Source organism: Diadema antillarum, unplaced genomic scaffold (genome assembly GCF_040938485.1).
Source record: "Diadema antillarum isolate AM-2024a unplaced genomic scaffold, OU_Dant_1.0 seq00000377_RagTag, whole genome shotgun sequence".
NCBI classification, from domain to species: Eukaryota; Metazoa; Echinodermata; class Echinoidea; order Diadematoida; family Diadematidae; genus Diadema; species Diadema antillarum.
Genome location: NW_027271376.1, coordinates 182,990 through 202,761, shown reverse-complemented (window position 1 = coordinate 202,761; position 19,772 = coordinate 182,990). Strand labels below are relative to the sequence as shown.

The 19,772-nt window shown below is 39.7% G+C and overlaps 1 protein-coding gene across 2 annotated transcripts in view; it reads left to right on the top strand.

Annotated features, from left to right (window-relative positions):
• The window catches only part of LOC139731537 (arginine kinase-like), a 40,828-nt gene extending 21,664 nt beyond the window's left edge, over positions 1-19,164 (top strand). For both annotated transcript variants that reach the window (XM_071642420.1, XM_071642421.1), the window contains exons 2-8: positions 13,297-13,502; positions 14,067-14,171; positions 14,540-14,707; positions 15,567-15,738; positions 16,464-16,587; positions 17,147-17,345; positions 17,932-19,164. In XM_071642420.1, coding sequence (XP_071498521.1) covers positions 13,297-13,502; positions 14,067-14,171; positions 14,540-14,707; positions 15,567-15,738; positions 16,464-16,587; positions 17,147-17,345; positions 17,932-18,104 — 1,147 coding nt within the window. In that variant the 3' untranslated portion in view covers positions 18,105-19,164. The remainder of the gene's footprint in view (positions 1-13,296; positions 13,503-14,066; positions 14,172-14,539; positions 14,708-15,566; positions 15,739-16,463; positions 16,588-17,146; positions 17,346-17,931) is intronic.
• The last annotated feature ends 608 nt before the right edge of the window (positions 19,165-19,772 follow it).

The window sequence follows — 19,772 nt, the reverse complement described above, 5'->3', positions numbered from 1 at the left end:
GATCACATCACGTGGTAGGGATCTCGCGGGTGTAATCATTTGAAGCAAACACTTTACTGATCTTTTTGCTTCACTTCACCTGCGGCACTCTATTACTTACCCCCGAGATATATGATTGCATGGGATTATTACGCTGCTTGATGCGCAAGTTCCACACAGAATCAATTAGCAAACGTTGATCCAACTTTCTCGATGTGGACTTTGCCCTGCATATTAGACTAATAGTTAATGAGAACTTTCAGACTGACAAGTAGAACTCGAGTAAAATAATATAATTCATCATCCTTGAAGAGAGATAAATCAGCGACACGGTTGCCCAAAGTCCAACCCCACGCTGACTTCTTTCTCACAGCTCATTAACACATCTTAATTATACATAATTATGTAAACTGCATTTAACACCATCGAGCAAAGTGACCCAATAATGTTTTGGGTTATTGGTGAATAAACTTGTGGAGTTATCTTTCTTGTCTCACTTTAATATACGTCATATTATTATTGTGCGACTCAACTAAAAACATTGCAATTAGATGATGTACCTTAGTTTCATTAGCCTTGACAATCACTTTTTATTCTACAGACATCAAAACAAAAACAAAAGAGTTGCTACATGTCATTTGCTTTCAAAGGTTTAAGATATTGATGTTGCCAAAAAAAAAAAAAAAAGACACACACACACAAACGTTCCCCCCTCCGGATCTTACTTTTTCTAATTCAGATTTATGTTTCTCTTTACCATCTTAAGGAGAATAGAAAGTAACAGATTGACCTATCAAGTATGGTTCGAACGTTCTTCATTAGAATAATCATGGAACTAGAGAGAGAGATGAAAAATTGTAAATATATGGATAACAGCGTGCATATCAACCATTCAAGCTGTTCTCCATGCGTCTGGGCTCACTCTTGACTACACTTCACAGTGCAACCATACGAGTTCCAGTGCAGACAGTCGTCTTCGCTACAGGCTCAAGCACGTTGCTACGAAACCCGAAAGCTGTTTATATACGTTACTATGCCAACAGACCACCGGATCGCAATTGACATCGGAACTCGGGGTCAAAGTTTCGGGTCAAATTCAAACGCGGAAGGAAATGTGTTGTGAGACGTCAAGCTACACTAAGCAAGATCTATGACGGTACTATTGTAGAAATGAACGGAGAACGATATGTTTTGCTCTGCCATGGAACAAGATTTGCTTGAATTACGTGAATGGCCCACGGAGTATATTGTCCTACAGGCAGGAATTTTAGAGGCTTTTAGTGGTTTTTGTGTTAATGGCGTGGGCAAAATATGGTAAACAGGAGCTGTGGGTCGCTGACACATAGTATCATAATACGTCGCTCATTAGTGTGTTAGTAGTATCCGACTCTTCAGCTCTTGTTGTACATATATTTCCGCCTAACCCTGCTCTCAGCATGTTCGAGAGTACGATGTGAAAGGGGAATCTTCACAATTTCCTGGAACAGAAACGGATAGCATCTTGGTTTCCTCCTATGCTAATGGCATTTTATATAGTCAGACATAAAATAGTGTACATTTTCTCCGAAATGACATACTCACGAACGTGACACATTTTATGAGTGATCAACTGACTAATCGTGCCAACCTTTCAGTTTTGAAAGATTTCCTTTAATAATTCCTTACCACACCATACAAAGAATTCTTTATTATGTGGTGACATGCTGTCATCTCTCTTTCTCTCTCTCTCTCTCTCAAAAAAAAAAAAATATATATATATATCATCAAACCCTAAATTTGCAAATCCTTTTTAATAGGTAAAACATCTGAGTAGAATATATTTTTAGTCTTTAACGTGAAGGCACCTGGAGAAAAATAGAAGAAATCATATAGGGTGGATGATTTTCCAAATTATACTTCACGTATAAACGTTTATAGTCTGTTACAATGCCAAACATAGCAGGCAATGATAGACTTTGTTGAATGGGTGTTAAGGCTGTCTGCGTGATGTATGAATGACAGAAGCGAATACAAACTTTCTGTTGTGACTTACATCAACTCAGAAATGTTTTGTAAAATCTTTCCTCATATAGCAGTTGTATATTGCAATTGTAATCCGTTATGTAACATACGACTAGTCATGGCTGATACTTTATACCCAACACCAAATTGAGGACTATTCTTCCTGGTATTTAACACATTTCATTGAGATTTTATTGATTGGTTTCTATTTGTATGGGTTGTTGTTTTTTACGACTTGCATGCATCAGGCAGACATTATTGGTTCCGCTTAGAGCGACTGCTCCGGGAACAAAGTGCACGTATATTTGAAATGTTTGAAGACTCAAGAATGTTTGAAGAAATCTCAAGTGCCTGCATTCATTGTTTGCAGTCACCATGACTGTTGAATCTAAAGAATGTTAGTCATTCATACTTTGTGATGCGTTTATTCTGCTGTTTGGAAAACAAACAGACCTCGAATCTATGTACTTCTGACTTTCTAAGAGCAGATGTCGTTTTGACTTTGAACTGAAGATGAAAGTACGGAGAGACTGCCGTATTTTAGTAAAGAATTCAGTACATTAAACAACAACCGATAAAAAAGAGGTTTTCGTTGTCCACTTTTTTCCGTCCCTTGCACCTAAAATTATTGATAACTGCAATATGTCTTATCAGTATTTTCAGTGCGATTAAGGATTTATTTTTATTGTTTTTTTTTTCATCTGAACACCTGCTTCAAGTATATGTTTCACATCTGCCACATCACGCAGCCTTCGTGTACAGCTGGCACGAACATTTTTCGTGTCAACATTCTTGTAAAAATGTGATTTATGACTCATTGCTCAAATACTTCGTCTGTATTGACCCACGTGTCTAGACTAATTATTGACGCCATGACACGATTGTGACTATACAAAGAGGACACTGTGCCATGATAACCTGGAGCAAGGGGGTAAAATCATAAAGAAACTCGAGTGTAATCGTTGTTCTTGTAATTTATTTCAATCGAGCTTGAATCAACACCACGACCCCTTTCCCTCTCTACTCCTACTGTTGTCCCAGTACTTCCTCAAATACACCGTATCGTGGTTTATCTCGACTTGCGGCGATATCATATTAATATTTGCTAAAATACGCAGTACCGAAAGCGATATCGGACAGCCGTATTTTCCGTTCGTATGGTCACATCGAAATACGCTCGGAGTTGCACGTAGTCCGGACAAAGTCCGGGGCAGGTGAAACCGTATATGGCGACCAAAAAGGTTCTGCTCTTTGATGGCGACCCACTTACACGTGTGCGCTGTAAGCGCGCTTTATGCAATCTAACCGCTCCCAGCACAGGTGCATCAAGAAGTTGTTTGTTGTAATGTCAGACGAGATTATTAAATGCCCGATAAACTTTAACTCCATATTTCATTTTCACGCATATCATTTCATTTCATTTTTTTTTTTTTTTTGGGGGGGGGGGTTGATTTGTCGTTGGTCCTTGGGGTTCTTCAAAGAACTTTAAACATTTTCTCTCAACAGTTCAAAAGTGTAATTGAATTTGTGTATGACAGGCTGAAACCATTTACCGGTATGTTTACTAACAGGTCAATTCATTTCATGGTGTTTCAAACAAGGTGAAATCAGAATCTGGAGAAGGGGTGCTTTTCATAAAACTTTTCCTAAGAAATCATCTGATGATTAGGCAGCTAATTGGGGTTTTGCAGTTTTCAATTTAATTACGCCACAAGCAGACAAGTGCTTTAAGACTGATGCCAGATTTTGAAGTGATAAAGGTGTGCACATGTGGCAAAGCGAAATTGCTGTAAGATCCCACCCCCCCCCCCCAATAATTCATTGATCTATGCCGGGGATGGGGTGGGGTTAGTGAAAGAAGCTGCGTTTCATTCGGTCTACGTGCAGAATTGATATCGTGTGTAACCTTTGGCACGTTTTGGATAAGGGGCGGTTAGAGTACTCGTGATATTAATATCCTTCTTGGAGTTGTCTGAACATAGTCAGGATACATGCACACCCCCAGTCTAGCTCAGCTGGGCACAGAGGTTTAAAAGTCTAATTGATCAAAGTCGAATGGAGAATGGAAATTAAGACATCGCTGTTAATCGGGCTACCGAGAGCGATGTCCACGAAGGAAGGGTTAAGATAGTGTCGAAGGAAGTGAGACGAATGATATCAAGCTGATAAATTGTTTTCGTTTGGGTCGTAATATGATACATAATAGTTTTAGTCTCTTTAGCCAAACATGGTGACATGTGGTTTTTAGTGATTATAGTATTTGTTCGGTTTTATTAAAGAAAGCAATTGTGTAGAATCGTGTTGTAGTGTGCATTTTTTTAACATGTGTCCATGATAAAGGCGTCCGAACCCTATACTGAGCTTTAAACGTTATCAAAATAGACTCAAGCAACTCTGAGGCTGAAGCGATATAAAGCCGTTAAGGAAAGTGATCCGTGACGGATGTATTCCCTTACATTGTTAAAGGGCCATGTTGACATAACATGCTCACATGAGATGGTGTGCATCGAGGGGGCTTGACCTAAATACCGAGGAATCCGAGTGACTGAATGCTGATTTTATAGGTCCACTTATCATGCTTATATGAATTGTCAATCCCATATCACCAACGCAAAGTCACAAACTTGAATTTTCTACTCAGTAAGCGGTTATGAACTCTAGTGGTTTTGCTTCCTATCAAAGAAATGACGAGCACGAAACCGAAGGTTATACATCATTTTGTAATGTAAGACGTCCATGCAAAATCTAAAGTGTATCATATATATATTTTAGTGCTGTTATGTCTATGTAAAAAAAAAAATGCTGCATTAATACCGTGAAAGGGAATAAAACAATGTCGAATGATCACGATTTTGGTTTCTTGCTACTGTTTGCCGTCAAGGAAATGGCTGCCGTGCGTAGTGATCGAAAATTTACTGCACTGTTAGTCATCCTCCCACAGTGTCTGTACACCAGTTGGAAGACATTATAAATTGATAGGGAAGTTTTCTTCACATATTATTGTGTGGATTTAGTGAATGCAGTAATATAAGGAGAACGCATCAGCGAAGTTCGAGGAAAATCGAACACTTCGTTCAGTAGTTATGAATTTGTAAAGTTTCGGTGCCGCCATCGCTGGATGAGAAGACTACAACCGTTCATGACGTCACGACAGAAAAAAAAAATATGTAAAGAAAATAAACTTTCATTTTCTAGCATAATGGAAGAGCAAATGCTAACCTTTCCAGAGAGCAGGGGGTTATTTCTACCCCTAATACAATTACGTCAGTAACAAGTCAAAGGAATGTGTTCTTTCATTTGAAAATAATGAGGAATTGTCTATATATTTTCTTTATATTTTTTTTTCGTTTTTCTACAGTGAAGTTATGGATTGTTGTAGTCTTCTGGTCCAGAGATGACGACACAAAAACTTCTGCAATTCATACATTTTTCAAACGGATTATCCTCAAACTTTATTCGTGTATCCTAATTACAAAGCTGCATTCATTCAATCCACATTCATACTTAGGGAAACCTCCCTTGAAACCGCTCTTGACGGAACTGCGAGACTCCGAGATTATAATGACGTTTGGGAAAACTTGCTTCTCGAGCCGCGATTAAATTCAGGAGTGTCGAGTACAGGTTACTAGTATCAAGGTACTAGCTACAAAGGAGAGCTAAGGGGCTGAACCTTGTCCTATGAGGGTAGCAGTTGAAGACGCACACATTTCTAACAAAGCATTCACCCGGTAACCCTGAAGAAAGAGAATATATTTCGTGAGTAAAAATAGGGACAACTATAATCATATCAAATATTATATCAAGTGTCTTTATCTCTCCTCTTTTCCTGTTTTTAATGGACTTTGGATTGGAGTAACAGCATACATTTTATTTTTTTTCAAAGTCCATGAGTTTGTCTATTATCATCTCAATACACCAAAAGTTAGGCAATGCATTTAGGCACGAAATATTTGACGATATTCTCTATAACAGCAACGAAATAAACATCTTGGAAAAAAAGTGACTCTCTCGTATTTAGTGCATAAAGATATGCTGCCAAGTTTGTCGAATTATTGTTCAACATTAACGATCATAACAATCATGTATTGCCGTACACGAAACGCAAATATGAACGTGAACAAATATATTCCGAGAAGAAATTCGGTGCTTTTTGTGTAACCTCGAGATGGCTTGAATTATTGCATAATACAGAAACTGACTACAGTGGTTGAGAAGTTGTTTTTGTTTTTCTTTAATATGAAAAACACTTCACTTACAAGAATACAATATAACCTCACAAACGATAGTGATTAAACGATTTTCTTTATGCTTGGGCTTGATGACACCAGCGCGGAAATATACCGGGTCACACACACAAGAAATAAAAAAACAAAAACCAAAAGAAAAACAAAACAATCACACTCGATGGACAATGCCTCTAGGGCGATGGGGGCTGCTAGGGTACAGTGCCACCTGTCTTGCGTAGATTGGGAACTGCTTTCTACACATGTCGATATCCTGACCTTTTACACAACTAGATGTGCATAATGAACGCACGTAGCATGTAAGCTTTTGCAACGAGAGAAAATGCATGAGCATGCTTTGATCAAAATCACAAATATTTGAGCTTTCATTGCTCCATGGAATTTTATATTGCAACTATATAGTCTACTACAGATCCAGCCGACGCACAGGCATATGCGACATTCATGGAATATACAATATCTCTTTATTCCTCTCTCACATACATGTATATATACGTGACTGAAAATGAATGGAAGAAAAAGCAGCGCTTTAAACTTGAAAAGATTTATACTATTCATGATGAAAGGCTATGGTTATGAGGGAAAGAAAGGAAATCTCATGTAAACAGTGACGGTGATGATATCCTGTCGTATGAATACTTACGATGTAGACATAACCATAATAATTAACACACATAAATGCATTATCTATTTTTTCTCTTCACTTTTCGCATGTATTGCACAGCATCTCTTGCTTTCGTTGGATTTATCAAATCTGTTTCATCCTATTCGCAGTTTATGTGTTTGCATTTTACCAATAGTCCCGAAAACATTTCATCGTCAGTTTTCTATCGGGGTGTAACCGTTGCCAAGACAGGCATAGAGAAAACCGTACAGCTCTCTCAGGTATAATGAGATGCCGGCGAGTATTCTCCACACATTGCGTACGGAGTGGTGGTGTCGTGCGCCGCAATGTATTCAAGCACTGCTCTGTATATCATTATTCCCACTGCGTCAGCCTTACCTCTTATATCGAATGCAGCCGTTTGATGGCTCAGCGGTGCGACTCTGCCATTGGATTTTGTTGGGCTTTCACTTTGCAGCGAGAGCTTGTTATTTATAGACTCTCCTTAAAGGTTCCCTGCAGTGCAGTAATGCAATAATATGTTATATTGATAAGTGATAATATAGCGTATAAATTTACTGCATAATACGAAGTTGTTTTTTTCTTGGTAACATGGTGCATTCATTCACTTAAAGCATTTCATTCACAATCCATCCAACAAACGTGTCTTCTTTTTTTTTTGGCTCCCACTTTAAATCTGAAAGATTGTTAGGTGAAACCTTTTTACGAACGTGTCCTAAGGGATGTGACATGGGTATGATGTCCACACCTACCGGATTTTCCAGCAATAACAATGTTTTCTCGTTTGATGCAGGAAACCAGTACTTTGTGTCGCACGTCGGTTCGACTCGACTCAAACATTCAATGGAAAAGAATACCAATCAAATTACATAGACAAGGCCAGTGGATATGGATTTTTTTTTTCAAATAAGATATACCCTGTATCACTTTATATTTCAGTATCTTCATTACGGGAGAGCGCTGAAGATTTATAATCGGATATTCAGATCACCCTTCAAATAAAACGTCAGCGTCTGATTTGTTACAAATCCTCTAAACTGTGATTCCGAAATGGAGGTGGAGAAATAGAAACTGCACGTCAACTGAAAAGACGAAGGAGATGATGATGATGATGATGATGATGGTGGTGGTGGTGGTGATGGTGGTGGTGGTGATAATGACGACAAAAGTATTTAGAAATTTAAACCTACAACAAAAAGATACCATTCATAACCATTCATAGCACACAGCATACCGGGTGCTTGGTCATTGCAAGTTTCGGAAGACCATGTTCATGATGTATATCATGGCAGACCCACACCTTCCTCAATACAAGGAGATTAAAAAAAAACCCCACATTATTACTTTAGCAGCATTCATAACTCAAAAGCACAGTTTTGACAACCATCAAGACAATAAATTTCCTTCCATAACGGGGCTTAAAACGACAAACGTTCAACTGCATGAAATATAATGCGAAGGCATTGCCATGACAACGGATGTATTCTGGCGTGTAAGAAATGCATGAGCAATCGTGCCTCGAGTAGTATGCACAGACGTGAGCTAAACGACTTCAGTGCAAAGGTGTGAAGTTCGTTTGAAGGTGAAAGGGAAGAGGAATAACCGGTTATCTGATAAACGCAAATTGCCGACACGAGCATACATAACAATTATTGTCATCGCTGGGCAAACATATAGGGATAACGATAATGGTGTATTTGAAGAAACCATAGCCTTGCTACCAGGCGGAAATTGACAGTCTTTGGATCGAGCTCATCCCCCGTGTCCCGAAAGTTGGCTAAAGTCGCGAAGAAGATTGTGGACTTTGATAGGCACTTATACGAGCAAGACATTTCTCAAGACAAGACTCAATAATAATACGCTTTTTGTGTATGTGTATGTGTATGTGTATGTGTATGTGTATCTTCGTAAATATATTGTAAATCGTACTCATGAGCAGTGCTCTGTGATAGACGCTTTTAAATGCCACGAACATGCGATGTTAATATTGTTTAGCTGTCGTACCCAATACAGACATTTTATATCATTGCAGATGGGTCACTAGTGTCACAGTTTTAAGAGCAAACCTTAAATTGTTATCATGTTATCAAATCATGACCGATCTTGTCTTGAACTTTCTGTGAGTATATACCAGTGTATACTGTGATAAACGTCATGAAATGACATGAACAGCGATGTTAATTGTCTAGCCTTCGTACCCTATATACAAATATTTTCTTTGTTTGCAAATGGTTCACCAGTGTCAGTTTTAAGAGCAACCCTCATATCGATATAATGTCATCAAATATAATTATTACCCATCTGGGACTTGAACTTCATGTCATAATGTTCGATATGTTTTTTCTCGAGCCGTCTGATTTTTGAGATTACTGACGCCCTTCGGAGGGGGACAAAGATAAAGAAATGTGTGATAATTATGGTGCATTCTCTATACTATTGGAGGACTTACATGTAGATACATGCTTGAGAGGACGAATCCTTTAGGGTCTCTTTTCGGGAAATGAACGTCGTTTGATGTACGAATAACACACTCTAATGATACAAAGTATATAGCTGAGAGCACAAGACTGGGGAAACGTTGGAATTTCAAAGCAGACAACTTCCTTGTATAGGCTGAACAAAAATATTCTGTAATATTCTATAGAGTGTATGTGTGACGTGTGTATAGAGGTGTGTGATTGTATGTTAGTTATACTCGCCAGGTCTATAATGTTGACGTGCGTCACTTTCTATTTAATAAATTTCACAAGCGCGATTGATGTATCCAAGAACGACAACAGTGAAAACGGCACGTAATGCAAGGCAGCAAGAGGACTGTTACCATGGAAACGCACTCAAGTGAAGTTTTACTAATATTATTACAGTATAAGACATCACGCCGTTTATCAAGGGAAGCCTTATTGCTCTGAAATACAGTCGCCGAGGAGACTGAATTCCGACTAAAGAAAGACGAAAACAATGACGAAGGTTTATCAATTCAACGGGCGATAGCTGCTTAGTCCCAGTGTATAAGCTCTCAACCGGCTGACCGCCTGGTGTCGACAAAATCATTACGCATGATATCACGTGAAGGATGAGAGAAGACCTCCTCGGAGAAGGGTCTTTAACTTTGGGCTATTCTCGAGAATACGGTATATCATGTTTACACCCGCCTTTAACGTTTTCTGTTTTCATATCCACTTTCTGTTCACTTACTCAAGTATAGCTGAAAATGAGCGAGCGAGCGCTCGTTATTTTCACATTAATTAACCGGAAAGCGAGATACATTCACATCAAGACTAACTTGACACACATTAAGATAACAATCCATGGATTGATTACATTGACGACTATACTGACTAACCATACATACTATAGAAATCCATGGTTTTTCATAATAGGCCTATAGTGATATCCAAGAAGGAAGTTTTACCCTCAAGCCTTATCACTCGGAACCAAGACGTGAGTGTACATACGCTTCTAGAACTTTGCATACACGTGACAGCGAACATTAATTTTTATTGTAAAGTTGCCGAAGACCTATACAATCTGACTTCAAAGCCTGAAGTTAAGGCGGAGTGCATTCGACGCTTCATGTTATCTACTTTCTATTCACTTACTCCTGAAAGGAGAAATACTTGGCTGAAACCGGTGAGCGAGCGAAGAAAGCGCTCAAGAATGTACACTTTCATGTAACAGGAGAGCAAGATTTACATTAACAGCGAGACTATGTACATCGATAACTATTCTGACTATAAGGGTCAGAAATCCACGGTTTTCGATAGTGATACCCAGGAATGAATAAGGAAGTTCCACCCTCGAGTCGTATTACTTGGAAAGGAGAAGTGATTGTACTCGTCCAGAACTTTGAATACGTGACAGTGAGATACTCTTGTAACAAAAATTCTCCAATAGAAACAGTTTGGTTACATTTAGTCTCAAGTTAAGGCGACGTGGGTAAAACGGAATGGACGTGAGACAACGCAGTGGGAAGGGATGGGCTAACGTGACAGGACGTGATTGCCGTGGATACCGTGCCAGATCTTTAAACTGTCAAAAAATAAAAAAATGCCAAGGCAGCCCCGGTGCTAATGAGAAACCTTGTAGGCCGTATTAAAACGGGGTGACCACAGCAAAGCGTGACTGCACGTAATATGCTGTATATAACAAAACTTGGAGGCGGTCCGTAGTAGTCTTCATGATGGGGTGGGGGACGGGACAGCGCGACAAATTATGGCACCTTGTAGTTAAAGCTGCTTCGAAAAATATGACAATGAGTCTTGCTTGTTTTCGTCCGTGGGGATTTCCGGGGATGTACGTGCGATTTGGATGAGAAGCAAAATTTTTTTAGCTTGTTACATACATTTTTTTTTTCTCAGAAAGCGTTGTGCTTGGTGTTGCTTATCTGGCATGAAGACCGGGATATGAAGACTCGGATGTGGCGATGACACGTTGAGCAATGACACAGCGTCCGGGGATTAGGACATACAGTGTGCGATTCGAAAAACAAGAGAACGGGCTATGGTTATCTTTGGGGTGTATGTTAAGTTCAAGCCTTGCAGCAAAGGTTCGAAGTTGATACTAAAAGTTGTCGATGTATCTTTCAATATCGGCACATCGTGAGATTACAACATAGACTCTTCTTCAAAAAAGTCAACATAGACTTATTCCTATCATATAAGTGGTCACCACTGTGTATGGGTATTAGGATGACGGAATAACCAATATTTTTCAGGCAAAATTTGTGCTGGGGGGGGGGATCAGAGGAAAGAAAAATAAACACATGTGTCAGCTATGTGGCTATATGGCAATGATGGTGAACTATTAAGACTGTTGAGGGTCCTTTGACTTTTGTCCTATATTTTGCCTAAATTGCAGGCAAAGTAAACGATACATAAGTAAATAATAAATAACTAAAGAAAAAGTGGGAGAGAAAATGTCCTGTACATTGGGAAACAGGCTTCAAAGCTCTTCTCATCGGAAGACACCTTGAACTATAATTGACCCACGCAGCTATCCAAATGTTACCTTCCTTTCCTAATGTTTTCATTTTTCTTTTCTTTTCGTTTATCTTCTTTCTTTCTTTCTTTCTTTCAAGTATCGCATTCAACAATGGAGGTAAATATTGCGATGAAGTAAATGTTCTACTCTGCACGTAGGCCTAACAGCCGACTTACGGTGATGTATAGGCCTTCTTGTGTTATTGCTCACATCCCAGTATCTTCAAGGATGAATAACTCACAGGATTCGTGTGAAACCTGAACATAATTATCATATCACCAAGTAGTTTCCCCAGTAGATCTAACAGTAAGGCGTGGATATTCTCAAACATCATTCATGACGCGAAAATGGACACAACCAATGAAAAGCGGATTTGATTCGACCAATGAAACACATTGCATTTGTGAATGTAGAATAATCTATTTACGTAGCGCGAAGTTCATCATGGCCTTTCCTATAATCATACAGGACATCCGATACCTATCGACAGCCCCTGATCCAGTGATTTAATGCGATGTGTGTATAGGTTGCTTCTTTTCCTCTGTCAGTGACAAGAAATGTGACGAGGACCAGGAATATATTCAGGACACACCTTCTCTCTGGTCCGATTTGCGAATACGCGTAAAACTGCAGAAAAAAAAATTATAAAACCTCATTGAATTGCGCGAGTCTTAGACAGTTTAAAGGAAAACCTGTTGGCAGAATATGTGTCTACGTGATTGTGTGTGAGCTTCGAGTTCCCCTATGTTCCCTGTACCGGTAGAATTGTCTTTTTGTGACACTAATAGGAGAATTCACTTCATAAAGGGAATTGTTTGAATAAATGTTGTGAAAGCAGAGCAACAAATTGACGAACCTAGCCCTCATCAGAAATTTCGACCAGCAGTTCACTTGGAAGGTTACGAGAGCGAACATCAGTGAGTTATATTATGACAAGGCATCACCTGGGGGCATTTCATGAAGCATTCGTCCGACAAAGTTGTCGGACAAACTTGCTCTCAGCCAATCAGATGCAAAGATTTCAGTAGCTTGTAACAGTTTGTCTGAAAAATATTCGACCAAAATGCTTCATGAAATGCCCCCAGTCTGAAGTAACGCTGGAAAAATTTGTTTCGTCGTCGTCTTGCTTGCGTCAGTTTTCTCCTCGCTTCCTAAGTGACTGATGATAACGTCACGTCACATTCGTTTTTGATCTTCGTCGTCCATGATGAGTGCAGGGGGCTCTTCTGAAGGCGCGAATCACTCTTGATTTGAACGGGCCAATCATGCTCTCGAATTTGTCGATAAACAACAAGGAATGAATAAACGAATGAATGAATGAATGAATGAATGAATGAATGAATGAATGGACTACTTATAGGATGGATAGATATATGACCCAATAATATATTGATGAGTGAATGGATGAAACAATGAGCGACAAAAAAAAATAACTGGATAAATGGATCGTTTTGTTCCCTTTCACAGAAGCATCCAAACACCAGTTCATCGCAGCATGGCCAACCTGAACAAGAAGAAGTATGACACTGACGAAGACTACCCGATCATGGAAGGCAACAGGACCTTCATGGCTAAGAACCTCAGCAAGGCGCTCTACAAGAAGTTGAGGGATGACCCTACAGCCAGTGGCTTCACCATCGACCAGTGCATTCAGAATGGCGTGGACAACCCAGGTAAGAGTACTGACCTTGCTGAAGAAGCGAGATTTGATAGAAAATTCCCTAATAGCATTTTCCCTTTTCATCTTGAGCCATGGAAGCCAAATGTTTAACCACGTATATTTCATTCAAAAGTAGACAAGTGCTACCGAACACTGTTTTGGTGGGATTGTTCTCTTTACGCGTCGGTAAATCACAAAAAGTCATCGTAACCTTGAATAGAACTGCTTCTTGAAAAAGCATTATAGTATTACCATCAATCCTTCCAGCATTCACATGTGTAGAATAATTTCATCAGAGTTTGCTGAACCACAGATACAAAAAAAAAAAAAAAAAACCTTTGTCCATGGGTGATCTTAAAACTATGTGAGTAAATGAAACAAAACCCGTTTTGCACCAATTATGATGCAGGCCTATTGTCAGTGAAGCAAACTACATTGGAAAATTAGCACGTATATATACCTGCCGTCAAGAAAACTGTGTGTGGCCAGAAAAAGAAATCAGTTCTTAACCAGTCAATGATTTATAATTCATGGCCGTGATAGGAGTATCTCATCGATTCATTTTCCTCGTTTGCAGACTTCACCTTGGGAATCCTCGCTGGAGACGAAGAGACCTACACCAAGTTCGCTGAGCTCATGGACCCCTGCATCCAGGATTACCACAATGGCTTCAGCAAGGACCGTAAGTAACCATGGAAACGTCACTCTGCTCAAAACCTTGGGGATAAAAGAACTTATCATTTCGTGATTTGGACTTTTTTTTACCACGAACTGAAACAACAAACAAAAATGGAGAAAATCACTATAGTCAGGTGTTTTTCTCTCATACGTAAAATCAGCTACTGTATAAATTGTCATTTGTCTCTCTGAATGACACGTAATTAATCTCTTGTGTTGTTGAAATGTGTAGCGTATCGTTAACTCTAGATTGCATTAATGGGGACAGTCATGTGTCTATAGGTGTGTTGTTTTAATCATATTTCTGATGCGAGTATGCTAACACCATGCAATTACTTTAACTGTTTTTTTTTTTTCTATCCCATCTTGTAGAGAACCACGTGACCGACCTGGACGTGAACAAGATTAAAGACGATGTCCTGGACGAGAAGTACGTCATCAGTTCCCGTATTCGTACTGGACGCAACCTCCGCGGCTTCTGCCTCAGCCCGTTCGTTTGCCGTGCTGAAAGGAGGAAGATTGAGAAGCTCGTCTCTAGCGGTGAGTCTCACAAATCTGTGCTGGCGTTGCCATGGTTACTCCTCCCCTCCCCCTCCCCTGGAGACTAATTTGACGCAAGAGCTGCGCCTACGTGCGGCGTGAAAGTGACTGTTTTGTTTGTTTCTTTACTGAAAGTACAATGTAGATTGACACGCTGGAAAGCACTGCCACCTAATCAAGTCACGCTGTACTATAGTTTTGTTATAATATTCTAGACATTGATCATAACTACCAAAGTGACTTGATTGCTCTGCAAGTACGCGGTTGTGACTTGTAAATTGTAAATCATGTAATAATTTTATGACAAATGCATATCAATAAGGAGGTTTTTTTCATCATACGACCAGACCATCATGACACTCGTAAATGTTGTATGAAAGACCTCAACTGGAAAAATTCTCCATTGAGGATGATATTTCAGGGTTAGAACTACGCCAAGCGAGATTCTTGCCAGCATATTATAGTCGACAAATCTCAAATCTATTTTTCGTTATCATTCTGTGCGAATGTCATAATTAATATCTAAATATACATGTATTTTGCTTACAGATTTTGAACCTCGCAATGGTCCTTCGTAAGGAAATCGTCAGAACTATTTCTTGATAACTTAATTTGTCAAATGACAATGAATAAAATGGGCTTCGTAGAGGGCTAAAAGACAAGATTTTTACCGCATGGCTATTTTAAGACCCCACTATCGAAGTGCATGTTGGAAATGAGAAGAGGAAATACAATGTCATATTCCTGATAATACGCGCAAAATCAATGTCTCGTGGTCAGAGATGGAGATTTAGGAAGGTTCTTAATTACGTGGTCGCTATAGAAACGTTTGACTTATTTTTTTTTTCTCTTGGTACAGCTCTTGACTCGCTAGGCGGTGAACTGAAGGGCAAGTACTACGCTCTGCCCACGCTGTCCGAGGCCGACCAGAGGCAGCTGATCGAGGATCACTTCCTGTTCGAGAAGCCAATCTCCCGCCATTTCACGTCAGGTGGTATGGCACGTGACTTCCCCGACGGCCGTGGAATCTGGTGCGTGTATAGATGGGATGATGTACTCAATTATTTACAAAAATTCACTTTTTTAGCATAATGAAAGAGCACTTGACTAACCGCTTTGAGAAGGCAGGGGGAATATTACATATGTCAGTATCAAGTTGATGGAATGTTTAAGTTTCATGAAAGGGGGATTTTTGTTGAATTCTCTTTATATTTTCTTTATATTGTTGTCCACACATACGTCATAACCTCTAGTAGTCTCCTCCTCCAGCGGTTCCAACACCAAAACTTTAAAAATTCATAACTTTTACATCGATTGTCCGATTTTCCTCAAACTTTCACTGGTGTGTTCTACTAATGCTGCTGCTTTCACTCAATCCACATTTCTCTTCGGGTTTGGGTTTCCTTTAAGCTCTGAAGCTCAGAGGAAGCGGGGACCAAGCAGAAGACAACATGTTTCTCAGTCCACAATTTCCACTTTCAGATTATATAACTTATGTTTGTGCCCCGTCTACAAGGTGTCTGCTACAATCAATTTCTCCTTGTAAAATACATCTTTATATCTCTTATCAAACACCCACCAAGCAGATCCCAAATCATCACTCTGTATAGGAAATGATTACTTGATCATTGATCATAGTGCACCAAGCTCAATTCTTTGGCAGTTCTCATTTTCACACAGTAAAATCATACTAGAACTCTTTGTCGCAAGAACGATGAACGATCTTGATGTATTCTGTTTCTTCGCTCTCGTGCAGGCACAACGACAAGAAGAACTTCTTGGTGTGGGTTAACGAGGAGGACCACACTCGCATCATCTCCATGGAGATGGGCGGCAACATGAAGAATGTCTTCAAGCGCTGGGCTTCTGGCCTCAACCAGGTGAGGGTGACCCCTATAATTGATCCCATCGGTGATATAGTACAGAGAAAGAATTTTCGGAATCTCGCAAAATATTGGACTGATGATGAGTATGATGAAATGAAAATTCGAATGAATTGGGGAAAGCCAGCCTTCTCTGTGTCAAACTGAGATTTCCAATGGATCTATTCCCGAGTAACTGATAATAAGCTGTAAAATCCATATCGCTTTAAGTGCTAATCAAACGGGAAATCTTCGCTAAATCCATGAAGTCACTGAAAGGTATGGACCGCTTTTTGAATTGACTGTCATTTCACCTTCAGCTCTACTACTGCTTTTCCATAATCTATATTGAGCGTCCATTTTCTGTCTTTACTCTTAGAAAGTTCTTGAAATATTATTCCTTTTTTTTTTTGTTATCACTGGTTTGAACGGCAGAGGTACTATGTGCCAAAGTGGATATTCATGTCCAAACCGCATTTGAAATCTTCTCTTTCTTTGTGGAGTGAAAACTAAAGTGAAATAGAAATGAAAGGGATCAACAAACCAGTCATTTCATTGCTTTATGGGATGTGTGCAGGTGGAGGAGCACATCAAGAAGAACGGATCGGAGTTCATGTGGAGCCAGCATCTCGGCTACATCCTGACCTGCCCTAGCAACCTCGGCACCGGGGTGCGTTGCAGTGTCCACGTCAGGATCCCCAAACTGGCCGCCATCGATAAGGAGGCCAAGCTGAAGGCGATCTGCAAGAAGCTCCGACTCCAGGAGCGTGGCACCTGTAAGTCTCTCGATGCTGCTATGGAGTTAACCATCTCCAAACTTCCTCCTTATCACTATCCTTTTAAGTGTGGATGCTGGTGGAAATAATCGGGTTAATAGCAGTCCAGTATGGGGTATACAGGGTAGAAAGACAGATTTATTAATCATCTCAGAACCTTCAGTTAATCTCGCTACAATCCAGACTCATTACTTTGTAACCAAAGAATCTTAATTCCTTGCTTTGGTTTCTTTTTTCTTCATGGAGAAATATTTAATTTCATTGTAATTTTCATCCGCTATCTGTAAATCAGTCATAATTCATGGCAAAATAAAGCCTGTATAAAATGTATAGATTAAGGACATATTTTTGTGTCAAAAGAGGAAGACGAAGTAAACTATGATTAGTGATTACATAATAGATTTCCTGAATAAATGTAACAGCAAATTATTCACATGTTCCCACTTTAGCCTGAATCCATGACTTGTTTGCAGTGCCTTTTTTACTCGACAGTATGTCCCTAGGTTGTCAACGAGTTGAATATGAATCGCTACTTCTCCTCATTCATTGTAACTCTAATCTCACGTCTTTTCACTTCGTCTCCCAGCCGGAGAGCTGACCGAAGCCGTGGGCGGTGTCTACGACGTCTCCAACCTGGACCGTCTGGGCACGTCCGAGGTCGAGCAGGTCAACTGCGTCATCGACGGCGTCAAGCTCATTATCGAAATGGAGAAGCGACTCGAGAAGGGCGAGTCAATCGATGATCTCATTCCAAAATAAACGCATCGTCTCTAATACATCAACCGCTAAAAAGCATAATTACCATAAAGAGTGTTAAGCCCACACTTGTTACATCCAGATAGATACTGTGTATTTCCCTTTGCGGCTAACATGGCAGCCACTGCACATGGAAAAAAAAATCTCCTAAAAGAGAACACTAGAAAACACACATTGTGTGTACTTACGCCGCACCATGGAATAGTTCTATTTGTCCCGTTTTCTCTTTGTTGAAACAAACAAAATAAAGGAAGTGAAACCAAACTCGAATTGCACAACACCCTTTCACGCATCACTAATTTGTTGTGTAAATCTGCTTGAAGCAATTACGATCGTTTGTAGTATTGTCTCGTTCGTCTTTTAGCTGTGTCAGATGAGTTCAAATTGCGATATGTAACCAAAATAGGTATTTCCAAAGACAGTGGAGATTTCTCCAGCATGGGGGAATCTAAACGAAATGTGCAGAAGCTCGAATAGGCCAGCATAGTGGCTTTCCAAAGAATTAACGTGGTACCATCACTACCACAAAACAGTATTTTTACAATGCCTTTGACAATGGTGAATTTGATCCCATCACTAGTCTTGTTTCCATCGCAAACGATGAACGAACACAAGCAGTCAATTGTTTTGTTCCGTGTAGCAGGGTTCTTATGATTTCGTTTGAAGCTAATTATTTGGACATGAGTGCTTGCAGTTTAATTTCATGTAGAGTGTAGCTTTCACCTCTTTTCTTTTTAATAGTGCTTTCTGTTAGTATACTTACTTTGTGACATTTATTCCCAAAGAAAGACTATCTACTTCAGATCATGTCGTATGGAAATCACAGGTGAAGTAGGATAATTATGGAAAATCCTCCCATGCGAATGAGCGCATACATTTGCCAGAGCCACACCAAGTGGGTGTGCGGCAATGCCATCAAGGAGATGCACAAAGTGTATAGACTTCACAAACCCTACAGAGAACTATTTATCAAAGTTAAACTTTTATTCCACGTCCTTGCGTTTGCCCTGTGTACATTGGATATTTGTGAAATAAAGATATATCGGCGGTTTCCCGTGACTAACTTACTGTGGATGACCGATTCTTCTGTTATTCTGTCGAGATTGCTCCTGTACGTGTGTGTGTGTGTGTGTGTGTGTGTGTGCGTGCGTGCGTGAGTGCGTGCGTTTGTGTGCATGCAAAAGCTCCCTGGTCGAAATTGAAGCGCAACAAGTTAACAAAACGAGTAAAGTAAAAAAAGGTACACAAAATGCTATCTTCTCAGAATCGACCAGCAAAACCTGTGCATATCTTCTCTCAGCCTCTTCCTCCCTCCCTCTTCATCTCTCTTTCTCATTTCAAAACTTTTATGCGACAGATGAAAACGTGCGTCCTTAGTACACGAAATATTTAATGTATTCAATGCTCAAATGGACATGGATGTGTCAGTAATCAGTGTTCCTGAAAATACTGGAAACGAGACAGAAGTTTTCTTGATGTATGTACTTGCAAGAAAGGCTTTTTAAGGATTATAAACTTGAAAATCAACTGATCTCAAAAGCTGCATCAGGAACACAAAAATACGATCTTTACCTCCAGAGTCCTTTCACCATTATCTTCATGGTAGTTTTATTAAGTATTTGATACCAGTGATAGTGTTTCTTCCTGCAAAACAATTCTTGCAGCTTTCAT